We start from the raw sequence: 19941 nt of genomic DNA, 5'->3' as shown, positions 1-19941 counted from the left end.
GTGTTGAATACATTTTCAGTCTTCTCTGAAACAGAAAAAAAACTTATAAGAGGAACAATTATTACTGAAAAGGCATTGAAAAGATATGCAGCACTAACGGAAAAACGTATATTTTACAACCCAGTGGTTTCGAAAAAGAAAATAAGTCGAAGCCAGTGCAGGATGGACAGTTATGTCATTTTTCTTTTCTGTACAAAATAGCTATGGTAGAAATGTGGCTTCACTCAAGGTAAAAAATTAATTTAATGTCAGTCATTTTGTGACAAGGTAAAGTGAGCATTAAGTGTCTCTTTAAACCTAATACCTGCCTCTTTTCTATGTTGCTGCTGGAGATGTACTGTATAAAACGTTCTGAATTGTGCCAAAACATAAGCCTCTGTAACTTTTACATACCTGCATCTGCAGGGCCCTGATATTGAGTGAGTGGTTGGTTGCTACTATCAATCCTCCTGTCAATATTGACCTTGAAGTGATCCTTTCATAGTGCAAATTCAATACAAAGGATGGACGACAAGAGTCCTTGTTCTGAGGAAACACAAAGAGGGAACTTTGTAGCCACTTGCTCTGTTTAACTCAGGCCGTTAAAACCCCATGTTAGTTTCAGCTGAAATTCAGTAAGCATCACAGAACAAAGACTCTGGATTTTGACCCTATCTAGTGTAGTGGAGTTGTGCTACGGAGCTATTTTAATACATATGTTGTTCTTTTGAGTATTAGATTAAGACCAACCAGGAAAAAGTATGAACAACAGAGTTTGATCATGGTCACTGAGCTGGTGTGATGATGCTGAGACATGCCATGTCCACCTCCTTCAAATAAAGAGAGTGCACAAGCAGCCATGTGGATTTCCTTCAAAGAATACACTGGAAGTCAACAACTGGGACGTCAGGAGTGGTGCAGTAAAAGAGGATGTTGTAACCTGACGTGACAACACATGATGAGAAATCAATAGTTGCATCTTTCCACATTCTCTGAAAGGAGGAGCAGTGAAAAAGAATGGGTGGGGGATGTGTGTCAGTTCATTTTTAATGTGAAGAGGATTCATGTGGACCTTGACAGACATTGATTGTTGGTCCCATTAGAGCCGATGATGCAGCTGATGTACAGACAGAAACAGTGTTTTATTCATGTGTACTGTATACAGCATATTTCATATACTGTATTTGTATTTATTTCATTAACTACTGTATATAAGTTTTACACATACTTTACACTTCACTTACTAGTTGTGTTTGTTTGTAGTTTTACTACAACCACAGTTTCCATGCGTAGCGGGGTCATTTGTCGCTACTGCCCATACTGGCCACAAAAACAATTTCACTGTACAGTATGTTATAAGCGACAAAGCCGTAGGTCCCTACTTTGTGTGAAAAGTAATTCTCAAGTTAGGCTAAAGCTATGGGCCATAAGCAGCCTTTGTAATCAAGTTGAAGGGGAGCTACAGTATGCGAGTCTGGTCTCTTTTTCGCTGTTTTGGTCGCTGTATTTTCTCTACAGAGCTCCCCCTACAGTTTTGGAGTGCATATTTTCACTGTCGTAAAAACTCACGGCTAACTCTCCTCCCTCCTTGGCCATGTGCATTTGTTTTCAACAAAGCCAAAGAGAAGGCAATCCAGGGAGTGATCTCTACCAAGGTGGGTCATACCAAATCCTGACATCACAGATTACGTGTTAGTGTAGTGCAGTCCATGTTTCTTGCGAGACGTGATCTGGAACATGGGGTCGAAGGCGCTGATCTTGCAAAGTTGGTTTCCGGCCAAGAGACCCGAGGTGGAAGGCAGAGCGCCTCCATTCTCCCCGTAACAAGTCATTTAACCATAACAATTACTCCAAAGCTGTTTAAATAAGGTGCAAATCGTGCATAGTTCTTCTTTAATATCTTCCCAGTAGTTGTTTTAGTACCAAATTTCCACTTGATGTTACTATCTCGCCTGGGATTTTGTCCTACATCATTTACAATGAAAAGTTTTCAGCCCAGTCTGTACACCAGGGCATGGACAACTGGCTCAACTATAAACCCATTTAATAAACATATGAGCATGTCAGTTTTGTTTAAAGATAGACTTGGAAAGATATGTGTAGATATTGTTTTCATTTTTCCCCCTTTTTAATTGATCTGAAATGTTGACATTATCAAAGGGTTGCTTAGTTTTTCATTAGTGGTAATTGTTGCAGTGTGATACGATTCATGTTCACTTTGATAGTGAGTAAACTGTTTACCAAGCAGACTGTAAGACATTGAATGTGTGTGCGTGATCCGCTGCCTGCAAGAGGATTATTTCATTATTCAACAAACAATTAACCACTCAAAACAACTCTAACCACTCATTGTACAGTGTTGGGTTTTTTTTCGACAGTGTCAGTTTTAGTCATTGATTTAAACCCAAAATCTACTAAATACCGTCATATTTTCCATCTCTCAGTCAGCACTGTTTGCTCATCAAATTCTCAGTGTGTTTGCTTGTGCTGTCACCCTACGCTCTGAGTGACTTCTTTTCTTTGCTCTTACATAAATGTATGGTGCAAACATGTAAAAAGAAACAAAAAAAAAGAAGGCACCCAGCAGGGGTTCTGTAGCTGTCTGAAAGACGGAAACTTTGATGTCGTTGTTTTTATTCCTGCTTTTCGCCACATGCAGCACGTGACTGTCAAACATTAAAGGCCAAACAGATGTTAAAATACAATAAAACAAGGTGCAAATTGACATGATAGTGCACATGTAGATCAATAGTGCACATGTAGATCAATAGATGTGTAATTTCCCTTGCAGGATTTAAAGGGATACTTCACCCAAAATGGACAATTCACAATTTTTTTTTTTTTTTTTTTTAACTGTTTTTAGCCGTGTTGTAGCAGTAGTTCCCGGTGGCTCTGTTGATGTTTGTGTGCATGCGCAAGATTTGCTGCTAGATTTTCTTCCATGTTTACATCAGACATCCAATGGTTTACAACAATGAACAAACATCTCGCAGCAAATCAACAGAGCCACCGGGAGCTACTGCTACAACAAGGCCAAAAACAGAGATCAAATTATTTTTTTCCAAACAACTTTTTCATGTCGCGGCTTCAAGACACTTGGGTCGGTACGGACGAGCAGTATGGAGGTTTTTGGATGTTTCACAGTGTGTGTTTTGGATGATTCAAAAATGGACACTATCCGCCGCCATTATATGAAAATATGTTGCCAGCCGGACCCCCCCTGGAACTCCAAAAGTGTTTTTTTTTTTTGTAAGTATATTTTTTGGCTTTTCACACCTTTTATTAGATAGAACAGTTGAGAGAGACTGGAAATGGGGAGGCAGAGAGAGGGGGAATGACATGCAGGAAAGGGCTTCGAACCGGGCCATCGGGCGCCTGCTTAACCTCTTGCGCCACTCGACATCCCAGGAACTCCAAAAGCGTTTTGATGACTCTGAAAGTTCTCCAAACCCTTCCTTGGCATGATGGTGAGTAGAAAATTGGTGAATTATCGATTTTGGTTGAAGTATCCCTTTAAGACATTGGGATCCGGCCATGCCTACACAGCAGTAATCTACCCCGCTAATTTTGGCGTCAGTGGGTATTTACACCATGAGACTGCAATGTCTCCTGCTGTGGCCTTTTCTGCACTACAGCTGTGAAACCCCAGTGGAGGCAGCATGCACCTCAGACGCTCCTCTGAATCAAGCTATTGGCTTTCCTCGGGTTAATACTCTGAAGGAGTGTATCACAAATTCTAATGGGCCTCAAGTGCTATTGGAATGGGTAAATGTGAGGATCTGTTATCCTGGCTTTGGGGCCGAATAGCTAAAAAGGGCATGTTTATTTTCTTCTCCCCTTCTCAGTGTACTTGTACTATTCTCCATCTCTAGTGCATTGTCTATTGATTTTCTCCAGCCCCCTCTATCAGTCAGGCTTTAATAAGACAACACACGTCGCCTTTAAAAGAAACGTATTAGAATGTTAATGGATCACACCACAGACCTGTTTGCCTCTCTGCAGCTTTGTGTGTGTGTTTTTGTGCGCACACATCCACTCACAATTGTGTTTATGTCTGTGTGTTTGTGTGTCCCACCACAATTTCATTAGAACAGAAGAAGACAACATTCATCTTGATGGTTGTGAGGGAGTAAAAGGGGGTGGAAAACAAGGAGAATATGGCAATAGAGGGATGAAGGGATAAGGATGGAGGGAGTAGTAGGAAGTGAAGAAGAAACCTCCTCGTGCAGAGTGGCTTCATCTTCTGTCTTATTGCTCCTGCAGGGACCAATTTATCTTCATTTAGGTTTTTGGCACCAACCCCAACCCAGACCAGTCGCCTCAAGAAAACACATGAACTCAACATGACTCCTTAGCCCATGGGGCCTGTATCTAGGGATTGACCAGTATTTTTATTTTTTTTTGTAGGGTTGACAAGATAGTTTGGGTTGAGAATCGGATAACAGAGACAGAAATGCTTGTCCTGCATTAAAACCTGATAAAACAATGCCCTCTTATTTAATTTACACTGCTAAATGACACACAGTTAATCGATTTATTGACATTAATCTTAGCTTGTCATGCTGCTACTGTACTATGCAAACCACATAGGGTTAAAGACTGCTGGATACAACGCATAGGAGCAAAGTCGATGTTTGTCGTCAGGTTAACCAGAATAAAACCCATACTGAAGGTAGCAGCAGGCGGAAAGGACCTTCATTGTCATGGTGTCATGGTAATAATTGGTTTGTTTAGGTTTTGGCACAGAAATTACTCAGGTTAAGGTTTAACAACAGGACCTTTGTCATGGTGGTCATGGTGAATGTACATGTCTTGTGTTTCATTGATCCACCCATCCACCCGAGCCCTCCTCTCAACATGGACTTTATCACTCCCAGGCTCAGGGAGAACATGCAAACCACCCAGAAAGGCCTGGGCCCAGCAATCAAACCCAGAACCTTCTTACGAGACGAGAGTGCTAATCTGGACCACTCTGCCGCCCATCAGCAATAATATATATACATATACACAATATAAAATGGCATTTAGGTTCCCTTAAAGTCTATTTCCTGCATTTTCTCTGTTTTACAGTTACCCTGTCTAATTTTGGGTAGTCGCAGAAAATCTGTTGTCACTGATATATAAAAATGCAAAAAAGTGTTGTAGTGTCATATCAGATAAAAAGCAAAGTGTTTTTCTCTCACTCTTTTAAATATCTAAATGTATTTCATGAAAGGACGTAAGGTATTCTTAAAAGATCCTTAGTGGTTCTTGATTGTAATTGATAATAATGACCCTTCAACATTGTGCAAGGTTGTGTTTATAGCTCATATCGGGTTTCTTAGAAAAATAGTAAGCCGCATGAACAATACTTATTTTATACCTTATTATTAACAAATAAAAACCTCTATCACCTTTATTCATATGTTCATCATCTCATATTTCAGTCAGTGTGATACATCTTTGTATTCCATAATTTATTTTGTAGGTGTCAGTCTCCTTTAGGAGTTTAAGGCTTCTGCCTCCTCTGTGTCTTTATTGAGTGTTAGATCAGACCACAGCTCCCTCTCCATTCAGCAGAGTATAAATTAACATTGATTTTAGATATGGTCTTACTGTACAGTGGAATCATGGCCTTGGTGGCCAAATAACTAACAATAACCTTCACAGCATGAGTGGGTGGAGGGGCGGTGAGGGCAACGAATAAAGACACCGGGGAAGGGAGTAGAAGAGAGCTGCATTATTCTGCCACTGCACCTCTTCATTACATGTAATTGCTGATTAAAACAAAATCTTTTGCTGCTTCTGTGTATCTGGGGAAGTCCAGTTCCAATGGAAATCCATTTTGACTATTATCAAAAACTATTACCACTGTCAGTTTCCCTGTTTAACCTGTTGATTTAAAACTGTTAGATTACACTGCACTAAAAACAGCCACTGTACTGTGTCTTATCTGTTGCTCTCTCTGTCTCTCTCTGCCCACCCCACCTCCCTTTTTTGCCACATGTAACTTCCAAAATCGCATGCTGCATGATGCTGGCTTCACCGTACGGAGCTCAGCAGTCAGATGCTTGTTAATTGTTTTGCTGCTGGAAAAGGAAATTGGAAGTGGTGAGGGGAGACTGGAGAAATCAGAGGGACCCCTGCTGCCATGTCTGGATGCAGCAGTGGCTGCGCAGTGAGAAGAGAAAAGGAGGGAGAGGTGGAGAGTGGGCAGAGTTGTGTCTTTCTGGCTGTATTGCGCTGTGCAGTCTGGTCTAGGTGCCCCACTGACAGGCAAAGATTGATGGATAGAGCTGTGTATCGCACATAACATCAATTCTGTCCTGCTTTCTCTTTCATTCTGAGTCTCACTCCCTCATCAGTCCTCCCTTCCCCTCTTTCTGCTGCTCTCCCTCTCCCTCTCCCTCCCTCCTTCCTTCCCCTCCCTCCCCGCCACTGCTCCAGGTCCCTCGTGGTCCCTCTCCTCCGTATTAGTTTCCAAAAGGCATCTTTAATGCTGCCAGAGAGCGCGCTGTGAGGCAGCAAGAAAAGCGAGGCAAGCGGATTGCTATCTTAGTGACAGCTTTTCCGCTTGGCAGACTGTGTGTGAGCCGGGGAACTGGACTGGACTGTGGTGTTTCGTGGAGGAGGTGGGAGAGGAGGTGGAGGAGCAAGGAGGAGAGCTGAGGGGCAAGCCGGACAGATGGAGGACGGCACCCAACACCTGGGACACTGCATGGTTGACATGAAGGAGCTGAGTGCTAACCCTGAAGGACTCACTGCTGCCGGTGAGCTGACTGCACTGTGTTGTCTGTCTCTTAATCTGTCCCCTATCCCTCTTTCCACCGTCCTTCCTCCTACAGTTTAACTCTTAGACACCTGCTTTTGCTGCTACAATTGATACTGCTTCTATAAATGTTTGTCCCAGCAATGTCTAGTTTCTTGCGTATTTTCCTCCCTCAATTTGTGTTTGCAGTGGTTCTGTCTGAAGAGAATGTGTGTGTTGAAGAGGGAGAGAGGGAGGGGAGGGGAGAGAGGGGGGGGGGGGGGGGGGTAGCAGCGTGAGTGAGAGAGGGAAACAATTTTAAACGCACGATGATCAATAAGCAAGTGAATGAATTCTGTGTAGTTTATTTTCTGTTTATCTTTCTATCTGGATAATGTTGTGATTTATCATGAACCCACAGTGTGTACAGGTGGAAATTTTTGTAAAAAAGTAAAATGAACATACTGTGTCTTACAGCCAATTGATTAGGATAGCTGATGTTTTTGGCCAATTTTGGAGCACCATCATGCTGCTACCTTAATAGCACACAAATTATGCTTGAGAAATGATTGTTGAACTTACTTGCTGCCTTTTCTACAGGTTTCTAATTATGTATTTGGTTCTTGTAGCGAGAAAATTGTTTGTCTCAGAATGTGGGAAACCATGTCAGAAAAATCTGCCTTTCCCGGTCTGCAGGATTTGATTCAGCAGCTCAGCAGAGGGCTGTTTGAAAAACATATGCAATGTCTACAGATTCTCACGTCTGTTTGTGCCTGTGTGTGCTTTGCCTTTTTTTTTTCTTTTTTTTTGTGCTATGCAGTCATATTCCATATGTAGCCTGAAAGTATTGTCACTAATGAGCACTGGCAGAGGCAAACTAGATGTCTCAATGCCCATCACAACAGGAGAATGCTAAAGAGATTAGCCATATCAGTGATGCCACAAAGCCTGCTCTCCAAGTTTAATACCTTTGCTTACCAAAAGGACACACACTGCATGCAGCACGACTAAGCATTGGCATTGGCATGCAAGCTCAACACCATCTTCCCCATGGGGATAAGTAAATGGAGCTGTACAAGAAGGAATGAAAGCGCAATTCATGATGCCTTGTCTCTTTTGCCTCAAACCACACAGACACACACTGAACCAGTTTACATGCACAATTAAACACACACTTGCACACACCCACATGCACACAAGGAAATAATAGAACATCTACACACACATACATACACACATGCACAGATCGAAGCGTGCATGTGCACACACAAACAGCTCAGACTATAACGGTTGGCGACCTGATGACGAACCCTAGATACGCTCTACTATAAAATCACACTGTAACACTTTAGCAAAGACATCTGACAGGTGTGGGAGTTATAACAGTAATGACAAAGACCTCACTCTATCTCTGCTTTGTTTTCCCTAAGCATCCTGGGAGACAAAAGGGAAGAGCAAAGCACATAATTACCATGTTTGGCACGGAAGACAGGTTGACAACCCTACATTATCAGTCGCAAGGTGAAATAGTTTATCTCCTCCTTCATGACAGGAGAGGAACGTGGGACCAAACTGGGTGCTGTTCAGTACGTGTTAAGGTGGGACTGAAATGGCATTTAACAAACACAAGGGGTAAAATTATCTTATTCTGACTATTAACTATTCTAATCATGATTTGCATACAGCCAAGTGAGATTTCCGATGAAAGCTGCGACACAATTGACTTTCATTGCACACTGCTCGACATCACAACTATTATGAGGCAAAACGTCTCACTCCGTGCCCTTGTTAGCCCTCCACCTCCTTCCTACATTGACGCCACAGTCAAGACCTCTTCAGCACACCCAACTGATTCACAACACTTCATTAAACGCTGGCAACAAAACCATCTGTCCCCCCTCAATCTCCCAGGGCAGTAATGTGACGATAACTCACTCTCCCATTCAGCACCACTCGTCCTAATGGGATGCCTGTTTTTGCAAACATCAATTGAATTAGAGGCATGTTGGCTAGGATGATGACTGAATCTTCAGAAAGGATGAGCAGGTGTTGTTCTGGCAGTTTAAAGTACAGGAAAAAGAGGAAGCGAGGAGAGTGAGATTGGACAAAATGAGGCAGAGGAAAGAAAGACTGCAATTAGTGTGCATGTGTCCATGTGTACGAGTAGTTGCTGCTGGTATTTGCACTCTGGTGGGAATGGTTTTATCGAGAGACAAGCCATTTGAATCCCTGAAATATCAAATCCCCTGGTGAGCCAGCCATGTAAGTGTATTATTAATATCACCTCGGTAAATAATATTCCAAAATACAAACATGATTTGTTTTTTAGGCACAGGCTCTTACATGTAATATCTATTCATGAAGAGGATAAGCAGGAGTGATTAGGAGCGTGTGCTGCATGCCCTGCGCAACGCTCCTTTTCATTTTCTTAGTTGATCTCATAGCATACGAAGGGGACCAGAGCAGTGACAGGCTATATTTTGGAGCTTTTCCACATTTGTTTTTTGTGTTTTCAGAGTCAGAAATAAGCAGAAATCCCATGTGAAATCTGTGCGCTCACTCCCCCACATTTTTCTTTTCTTTTTTCTTTTTTTACACTCATTCTTTCTCTCACAGTATCTGCCATACGCTAGTGAGCTTGTACAGTGGGTGAGGGAGCAGGGCAATGAGAAGGGAAGAGGGTTAAATGATCATCTACGAGACGGACAATTTAAGTCCCTGTACATTAATTAACTTTGTCATTCCAGAGAAATCACCCAGTCTGCACACATCCTAATAAATTACCCTCTCCTCTCCCTTCAGCGTGGCTTTTTCCCCACTGATACCACCCGCAGACAGCGGGGTGATAGATTGGAGGTACAGTGGGGCTGTGCTGTTATTTCTAGAGCCAGATGAAACTGCAGTATAGCGGGCGGGCACACCTCATTTGCTTTGGGCCCCTCTGGGAGTTACATCTGCATGTGCCGCCCGCCTGCCTGCTTGCTGCCTGCCGCCTTGCTGAGCTTATTACCATATTCATAATGCCAGCGGATATCGATTATAAATACCACACCTGTGCCACTTTTCTCCACATACTTAGCCACTGCACTGAAGACGGATCACTGGTGAGCTTCACATGCAAAAGGTTGATGTGGTTTCAGACAGACAGTACAGGTGGTTGACCTCTCGTCATGTAATGGATAATTATTGTAATTAGGACTTTCTGTGTTTGTCTTGGTCAGCCTGCTTCTTCTCACCAAGGGGTTAATGACATGCATGTGTTCAGTGCTCAAAGACAAGAATGGTGTCACAGTGTACATAACAGGTGTTGTGTCCTCAGGTTACGTATGCATAATTTGTCCATGATTTTAATAACTCTGGATCCTGACTCACTGTGCACAAGTGAATAACCGTCTCCAAGCCTGTAGTTGAACACAGTTGAAACGTCATGTAGTCAGTATTCGTTCTCAAAGACGCCACATAACCTGTGTTGCCTGTCTTATAATCAAAGCATCTGGTATGATCCTTCTATAAATACTTGACACTCCACGTAGAAGCTGTGCTCTAAAATTCACACATCTTTTAACTAGAATCCTCCTCCTCCTCCTCCCTCGCTATCAAGCGCATCCCGTTGCCATGTGTGTACGTCTCATGATCTGTATCCCTAACTCATATCAGATGTAGACTAAGCTTTACTTGTTATCTTTATTCAATTATTCCTGCAATGACAGACGTTTTCCACCGCTTCCCCTCCACTTTAGATAAGTTGGTGTGTTGCACAGATGGAGTCCTCCAAAGTAGCTGGACTGTTCAAGTGACAGTCCCTCATGATCATGTGGCACCAGAGACGGGACCCAACAGCTGGCACTGTCTCAGCCCACCTACCTAAAGGGCTCTCTGTTGCCACCACACAACATGTCATCCAGGCTTATTAAAGTTTCATCAGCACTCACAAGGAAGCCTTGGTGGTGACAACATTAGGAGACACGACCCCTGAGGAATGGGATGATGATGAGAGTAATGTGAAAACCAGATAGTGACACAGAAAGTTTATTTGCATACATAATTGGCCTATTTGTGCAACCGTGTGTGTGTGTGTGTGTGTGTTTACTGGCCCATGTACTTCAGCTATTTGTGCACCTGATTAATTAGACGTTTACTGTACTTGTATGCATAACACATATTGCACTAAGTTTGCATAAGCCTGTTTATTCAAATGTAGCACATCCTGACAAGTACAGCAACTGACAGAGCCCAGTTCCCACAGACTTGAGAAGACACAGCAAATTGAGATTTTATTCACAAGTTTTCAATTTATTTGCTGAAATTTGAAATGTCCTTAAATTTGCTGCTGTTACTATGCATTGGGTTTTTTTTTCCTTTTTTTTTTTTTTTTACCAACAAGCGACAACACAAGACAATGTTAATTATTTTTTTCTATAAATAACATTTCTGTTATTCATTATCAATCTGTGTAATATCGTTCCTTCTGCATGAATTAAGATGAACATTTCAGCCAATGCATTGAAAATAGTAGATGAAAAATGCCATAATTAAATAGCTAATCCAACATAAACATAATTCTTAACATGCATGTGACGTTGTACACTTCTGTGGTTCCATATCTAGTTCCATAACGATGTAGAAAAGCTAGAAAAAATAAATCTGGGACACTGTAAAGACACAACTTTCACTGAACTTTCACTGTCAGTCGACACTCAAACACCTAACAAGGGATAGTTTCTGCATCTTGATGATCAGCGTACCCATTCTGGGAAGCCACTATGGAGTAACATCTTTTTTCCTTAGAGTCCAAATATCCTCCTATTTTCTTAATGGAACATTTTAGAATATCACTCTATCTGTTACTGTAATTACACAGTTAAATAGAGTGGTGGATTTCTCCCATCTACAGTGTAGTCCTCTGTGTTTTCTTGTCTTCACAGAGGGTCAGTGGTTCAAGGATAGGCAGGATACAGTATGTTGGTTTATAACATCTTTCCAACGCGCAGTTGTGTGAAGTGATGCACTTTTTCTTTGAAGCCACGCTTTGTGATGAAAGGATTTACAAGTAAACTAACCAGCTTCCAAGAAACAGACTGAAGTAATTATAAATCACAAGTAAATCATTTTAGTCTCTGTGAAGTATCCTCAATATGTAAGATGGCTGTTACCTAAAGCCATGTACTGCCCATACATCAGTGAGCATCGAGTACCCATGGCCCATTAGTGAAGTTGATGAGCCTTAGAGAGGCCAATTGTGTCCAAGCACCCCAGCAAGAGGAAAATGTCATTTAATGGTTTAGGGCCCCACGTGTTGGACCATCATGCAGGTGTTTCATCCTTTTGGTGTTTAAATGGTTGTGTGTTGGGATGCGAGAGGGATGAATGAGAGTCAGTGTTGGTGACGGATGATACAAGCAGTCAGTCCTCTACTCATCATTATGGCGTAACCCCGCAAGGGCAATGGATGCCCAGAAACTCGTGTTCACAAAGATTGCACTCACAAGGTTTGCAGTGTGTTTGCATAATGTAAAATGAACAGTTACATTAATCGTTGTGGCATTTTTGGGAGCCTGCCATGTTCCCGGCTTGTTAAAATTCTCTCGACATACTTCTTCAACATGCTAGGAGCATAACTCTGATTTGAATAGTCTCTGTCCCCACACTGTTGCTACTTTAGTGATAATCAATCCGATTTCAACCCCTTATCTACTTAATATGTGTCTATGGGCTGAGATGGCCCCTTTTCATTTTAAACAGATGAACGCATCCCAAGGGCTGGGATTAATCAGGCAATTGTATGGAGTTTAGAGCTTTGATTTAAATGATTATTTAAGAGCAACGTCATACTTGTAAAATGAGGATTTCTGCTTATTTCATTTCATCTAACTCTAAATTGAATGTTTTTGGATTCTGACTGGTTGCACTACAACCATAAAAAGAAACTTGTGGATGTCAAACTGAGCTCTGGGATATTGTGGTAGAGTGCTACAGTTTAGGTTTTGGATCATGGTTAATGTGTGTTATTTTCTCTGTCTCTTCCGTTGTTCTAATGTTTTCCTCTTCCTTCCCTTTATCTCCCTCCCTGTCTGCCTTTATCTCAACTCCCCTCTATTTTTCTTTCTCTGTCTCTCAGGTGTTATTCTAACACCCAAGCTGCCTCAGGTGGAGTTCAGCCTTGGTAAGTCCTGTGTTTACTCTGTGATTCAAGAGTAATTTTAGCTTATAGGGAGGTAGTAGAAGTGAAGCTATCCCACGCTTCGGTGATATCTTTGCAGGCACATTAGATAGAAGACATATGGACTCGCTTGCGCGGTTGCACACTTTCAGTAATGTCAAATCCCTCTTCCCTTGGCCGAGAAACACAACCAAAGTTTACGGCCTAACATTAATTCAGATATAACACTTGTCAAACAGACATCAACAAATAGTCACACATGCTGACAGCTTCACAAATGCAGAAGTCAGTCAGAATTAGAAAAATATCTGCAGAGACTCTTAATCTTTTTTTTTTCAATTCTGACACATACCCGCATCCCAAACATAGTTAGAAGGGACAACAGTCACAAAGCACAGAGAAAACATTATACAGAATGGTGAGAGGGCCTATTTGAACTTCAGTCGAAATGGCCTCATTCATTTTTTATGCAACAAAGATGTTGGAATTCTATTTCTAGACAATTCATTGTAGCTCGGGTCAAGTTTCCCCAAAGCTGAAATATTGTTCTTGTGGTTCTTTGACAGCCAAGGCTGACAACATCAAAAACCGGCATCATGGCTCACTTGTTTCTGAACTGCGACAAAGGCTTCCCACTGCTCCTCTCACAGTAAATTGGAGACGAAATATACATGCAGATGTTTCAGGGCTGTGGCTACAGTTTCATTCAGAAATGTCAATATTATGAGAGGGGGCAATCATTCCATAAACATGTCTTCCCTTGTGTCACTCGATGACTTCACACTGCAGAGGTATACTGTATGTCTAGTATAGGCTACATCACCTGACCAGTAAAACAGTTGGTCCCCAATGCTATTACATACAGATCAAGATTATAGTTAGTTAAAAAGACACATGATCACATGAATTCGGATTGATTTGGACTCATTAGGAGGGTCATTTATGTGAAAACATTTGTGCACAACTGTGTGTACTATACTGTAAATGTGCTGTGTGTAGACACAGGCACACCAAGATATTCAGCAAAACCTCAAATGAAGCTATTGTAATGCCTGCTTTTGTTGCTAAATGTCCATCCTATCTGAGTATATCAACTGACACTGTTCAGTAGGCTGAGGGTTTGCACTTGGTTTGAAAAACTATCTGAATGTAAATTCTCTGTCATGGTAGAAAGTACAGCTGACAGCCAGCGTGTTCCTGTATTTACTGTAATTGCTCTGTTTGAAATGTCTGCTCAATGTACAGCACATCTATCCAACTGTTCTGTCAAACTCACAATGCCAGTGCTTAAATTATGTGTGTTTTTTTTCAGAGATAGGCTCATATTCTATTACATTTATTGGTATTGGTTTAGTTTATTTGTTTCATCCAATAAAAAAAAGGAAAAAAAGAAACAGTTCAATACAAAAAATAATAATAATGCAACTCCTCAATGAAAGGGGGCAGAAAGAAGCAAACCTTTGTTGTCTGCTCCTTTTTTCAAGAAATTATTTCACAAATTAGATAATATATATGTATCAAAACAAAAAAGAATAAAAAATAGAAAAATATAAATTAAAAATAATGGCTGCAGACCAGCCATCTACTCATCATCCTAATAAATTCAAAAAGGTTCAAAGAAGATTGAAATACAATAGTAGCCGAGCATTTATCCTACAGCCAGTCACATGCTCCCAAACTCTTTAGGGCTGAGCTGTTGTTGCAACCCTTTTAGCTCCTGAGAGCAGTAGATCTAGACAAGCTACACTCAAATCAAGCAGCATATTTCATACACAATGGGAAATGGTTTCAAAGGAAATTAATTTTACGGAAAAAAAAAAAAAAGTAAGAACCATTCATAAGCTGCTGTGTCACAACAAATGCACAAGAAAGACTCTGAACTTGAGTCATAAAGCCCACACAAACTACAGTACTCAAAGAGGCAAAGAGACAATACTTATTATTAAAAGGCAGCAGAAACAATAAATGTTTTGATGCTGCTTTTGAAAGAACTGACAACTAGCAGCACAAACATTATAAGACAGCTCAACTGGGAAAGTTGACCCTCAGTGGTGGATCACGACGGGCTTGTAGCTTTTCTGCATAATGCACTCGGTAAAGGCCATTCACTGCTTTTTATATAAGCAGAAGAGCTTTCTAGTAAATTCTAGTGCACACTGGAAGTGATTTGTGGAGAAGTGTAATTTACTTCTTCTTTCATTCCCTGTGAAAACTCTGGGATAGCATTTTTGTGAATTAGCTGCATCTGGTCCACTTTCCACAGAGGTGAAAAATGTATATTGACTATAATGAGCAAATTGTATATTTGTAATTGTGTGCACATGTCCATGTTTGTATTTGTATGTGTACGTACAGTATGTGTGTGTGGTTTGTGTATGGGAGGGGTGCCCAACCTTTGCAATTAAAGTTGCAGCTAATTAGCATTTAATTATATCACTGTAGACAAACATGGTATTTAGTGGATTAGGGCTGCCCTCAGATGGTGATGATTAAAGGGGCACTCTTATTTTTTTAATCTTTTTTTCAAGGGAGGTTCAGTTTACTCATCACGGGGAGTACCACTGTGAATACTACTGTTTGCACAGACGATGTTGTGAGGCTTATGCTTCAGATTTAGACTTAAAATATTCAAGAAAAAGCCTCGAGGTGGAGAGCTTGAGAGAGGAGATCATTAGGAAAAAAGAGGGTGTGATTAAAGATGCTCTGCAGTTGCATTATGTGTAGGCTCAGACACTTTGGAGCTTGAACGAAATTAGAGACTAAAAGTTAGGATCACTTAAGATACTCTCTGCTCTGGTGGCCTGCCACATTTCTCTCTCTCTCTGTCTCTCACATACTCTTACACACACACACACATCTGGTAAACACACAACCTTTGTATGGAACTATTTCTAAAAAGGAGCTATGCTATTTTTGTATAACGATATTGTGCTCAAACCTCTCAAACTTACTGCATCTCTTACTCAGAGATGATAAATCACAGCATAATTTACTCATTTACTTGCTGCTGCTGCTGCTGCTGCTGCTGCCGCCGCCTCTTCCCTTAATGCCGAGGATGAAAAGACAGTGGAAGTAATTTTCTAATGTGAAAGTTTAGTTTCCACACACATCTCCGCATACATATAATATGTGCCATAGCATAACTGTCCTCAGAGTGATGGAAACTGCATCATGGACAGCTTTCACTGTGTCAACCTTTCTGCTTGATAAGCTCCAGCCTTGGTTAGTGGGACATGGTGATGCCCCAAAATGACAGAAACTTAAGTTAAAAAATGCTGGTAAGCTAGCTTCCATGGACAATACCCTGCTGCCTCCGCAAATAAAGTACATGAAGAATGAACAGTGTATCAGAGTATCAAATTGTTTCTGGACAGAAAGCTGATCTGAACTTCACTGATAGTATTTGGCAACAACACTGCTTCTGTGATGTCACTGCACATTGTTCAGGGAATGACCTTGGGGCAACTTCTGACATGCTGTTGCAAATCGTCCACTGGTTGTTGATGATGCCACACTTTGAGACATTGATGTGGAACAAGGTCTGTCAGCCGTAGGGCCGCCCTAACAACCTGTGGGGCTCAGGCAGTTCCTTGCCTTTCCAGTTCACAAGCTGCCTCTGTGGGCAGGATTTCGCTGTTTGCCTCTGAAAGAAGTCTCTCATGTTTCCTGTTATAACGTTATAGGTACAATGGTTATTGGCTAAAACACTTGTTAATATTTTTTTTTGCAAAACATGTACTTATTCTGACTGTCAGTAGAACTTGCTGCAGTTGTCATTTAAAGTTTGACCAGGGTTAGATAGCAAACTATATAAAGCCTCTCAAGTAACATGGAGTGTAAACACAGAGTGAGAGGACATTTTCTGCAGTGCTCAACTGTTTATCAGGCTCATCACAGGGTGAATTTGACTACTGCAGATTTGGATTTATTTTTCAAACCAGTAATAATGAGGATATTCATTTGTGTTGGTGTTTGCTTCTTGTTTTGACACTGTCATAAAATCTGAGGAATCTTCTCTACTCAATGTTGGAAATAATCAGGTTCACTGGAGAAATGTAAATGATGAGCAGCACATAAAAACCTATTTTTAACTGTAACTCTTTTTCCTGTGCCTTTGTGGAGCCACGTGGCAGATCGGGGATATATCAACCACTGGATGAGATCAGATATTGATAATAAATCATTAATTAGGAATCTTGTTGTGACCACCAACGACTGTACGCCATAGCAATAAAAAGCTTTGACAGCTAACAGGGGGACACAGGTTTGTTTTGGAGTGAAATAAGATCCCCTAGTCCCCCGTACAATTTGAACACTGAATTAGATGCAGCTGTTCTTTGAAGCTAAGGGAATAATTCAGCTATGTCATCCATTGTCTCTGACAATAACAATAACAGAATAAGTAAATAACATTGTATTGTATACACTACTACAGAGGCCTGTACTACGATTTGAGCTTATCGAGGTAACTCAAGGGTTTTCTGTACTACGACGGTGGTTCACTTCTTACATCTCCACGGTAATTTATGCTGAACGGCTAACCTGGTCTGGAGCAGGTTATCTTCCAAATTGATTAGTCAGACTAGTGCGGACTAGTGAGACCTATGCGTACGAACTGATGAAGCCCCTTGGATAAGAGGCAAAACATCTTCCTACCTAGACAAATACAAGTCCAGTTGCCTACGATTCAATTTGAGAGAGAGAGAGAGAACAATGACCTGGATGAATGAGAATATCCATAGACATGTTCCAGATTGAGATTGGCAGGTAAAAAAGCTCCGCCTCCTGACCAATCAGTTCTCTTGGAAAATACCATCACCGCTGATAGCCGGACAGTGAGCGGTTAAGTGAAGCTGGGTAACTGAAAGATAAACTGAGTATGTTGAACCTGCTTCTAGTATAGGCCCCAGATCTGTTGATGAATAAATAAGAAAACTGAATGTTAATGCACTAATGGCTGCAAAGACGAGAACTTTCAAACAGCCTATTATAATTTTGAGACGCTTGTCTCTGCTTTAAACATTTTTTTTCTCTAATCATGTGTAATTAATGGCTGTGCCATGCTGAATATGAGGTCAATTGCATGCCATAATTAACTGCAGTAAAATCAAAAGCTGACTTTTTTATTTCTAGGAAGACTTGCTGACGTCTTTTGTACTTCTCCAAGCAATGCTCTTTGTGCTTTCCAGTAATCACAGTACAGCTTTTAAAACTACGTTTTGTTTTTTCAAAGTGAATTTATAATGCCATTCAACAGTGTTGAGCTTGTCATGTTACAAGACAGGTGACTTAAAAATACATTGTTACAAGTCATTGTGCAAACAAAACAAAAAAAGCTCTCTAAAATTGCATTTGTTTGTATACATATCCAGACAAATTTGCTGTGAATGGCAGGTTGACAAATGTTCTTTGAATTACACATAATTCATATCAAACTGGCGACTCCATACGAAATGCCAAATAACAGGCAATATACAGTATTAAAGTGTTTGTCAATAGCTTTTAAATTGACACGAGTGATAAGCAGCCCTGTGCAGTGGGTTGGACATATTTATTTCAACAAAATAGACATTTTACCTCCGTTTCCCCCAGACCCACTGGCAAACAGGTGTGCGAAATGGCACCACATGCAAATAATGTTGTCAAATTAATTGAAGCGTTGAAATAATTATCATGATGAATAAGCGTCTTCTGGAGATGAGCATATATTTGTCTCCTGTGGCAACTCCCAGGGCTCCCCTCTCGATTAAATGGAATTTAGATTCATTGTGGGGGTCACAGAGGCCCAGTGCATTAAAACTCATTTCCAGCAAATTCATCTTGAAAGAGCTCCGCTTATTCTAATCACACAAAATAAATACAGCATAGTAATTGAAGCATTCAATGATGGCCATTTTTACTCCAATTGCTCAATTGTTAAAGGACAATTCCAGGCAAATTCAACCTGGGGCTACGGTTTCCTAATATTCTAGGTCTAAAAGAAGGAAACTAAAGATTTTCTTTTTAATTGCTCCTGTTTTGCAGTAGTTCTGTCTGTCCCCGCATCGCCAAGGCGCAACGATGAATAGGAGCGGACCAATCTTACGCTGATTAGGCTATTTACATCCCACAAAACCACCTTTTTTCCCACATGCAATGTCAGATGGCTATTCAAACATACACTGAGGGTTTGTTTACTTCAAGGAAGTCGACATGTTTGTACACAGAGCTGTTATACAAAGTCTTGTGCGAGTGTGAAGTTGACACGCTCAGTATGTTTACAGGTAGAATAAACAATATCCAGACTTACTCTCACTGCTACGAAGACGTTGTGGCTCTGAGTTGATATTCCTTTGTTGTAGGGTTGTTCGGTATACCGGTACTAGATTGGTACCGGGGTACTGACGCATTTAAAAAGGTACTATACTGCACTTAGATTGGACCGGTACTTTAATTTTGCGCCGCCGGCAGCGACGACGTCGCTACGTGAAGTCGCTGCATTGTAATTTGAGTCAGAATCAATTTGGTCTACAATAGATGTGTGTGTTTGAGTAAAAAGAACGTTTGTGTTTCATTCTATAAACTATTGATGACAATTTCTCCCAAAAATTACAACTGGTCAAAATAACAAAAAAGATGCATTGTTTTCAGACCTCAAATAATGCAAAGAAAACAAGTTGATATTCATTTTTAAACAGACCACTAATGTTTTAACTTAGGAAGAGTTCAGATTAATATAGATGGAATTTTAATCCTGCAGCAGCAGTGACTGTTTACTGATTTAGTGATTATTTACTGATACATACAGGGTCCGACGTTAAGGTTTTTTCGTACTTGCCCTGTCGGGCAAGTACTTTTCAAGTCTACTTGCCCCATCTAAATTCTTACTTGCCCTGCCTAGGTTTTTTTTTCTGGTTGTGTGGTGCATACTTTCGCTCATGACTTATATCTTACTAAAATCCTTCCTGTTGACTATACACAACACTTCTTTCTTCAGAAAGCAGTATTTATTATTATCTATAATTGCATTTAAATGGCAATCATTGCAGACATGTAAAATTAACTGCTATTTCACATTATTTGACCAGTAGCAGTT

General features: G+C 40.8%; 1 protein-coding gene across 1 annotated transcript in view; it reads left to right on the top strand.

The window, feature by feature from the left end:
* Window positions 1-6628: 6628 nt before the first annotated feature.
* The window catches only part of inpp4b (inositol polyphosphate-4-phosphatase type II B), a gene marked incomplete at its 3' end in the record, with an annotated part of 138200 nt that continues 124887 nt past the window's right edge, over window positions 6629-19941 (top strand). Inside the window, exons 1-2 of the mRNA XM_083972504.1 lie at window positions 6629-6728; window positions 12825-12869. Coding sequence (XP_083828630.1) covers window positions 6644-6728; window positions 12825-12869 — 130 coding nt within the window. The 5' untranslated portion in view covers window positions 6629-6643. The remainder of the gene's footprint in view (window positions 6729-12824; window positions 12870-19941) is intronic.

This window comes from Trachurus trachurus, assembly GCF_905171665.1.
Source record: "Trachurus trachurus genome assembly, chromosome: 1".
Lineage (NCBI taxonomy): Eukaryota > Metazoa > Chordata > Actinopteri > Carangiformes > Carangidae > Trachurus > Trachurus trachurus.
This window is presented reverse-complemented; position numbering and strand designations above follow the sequence as displayed.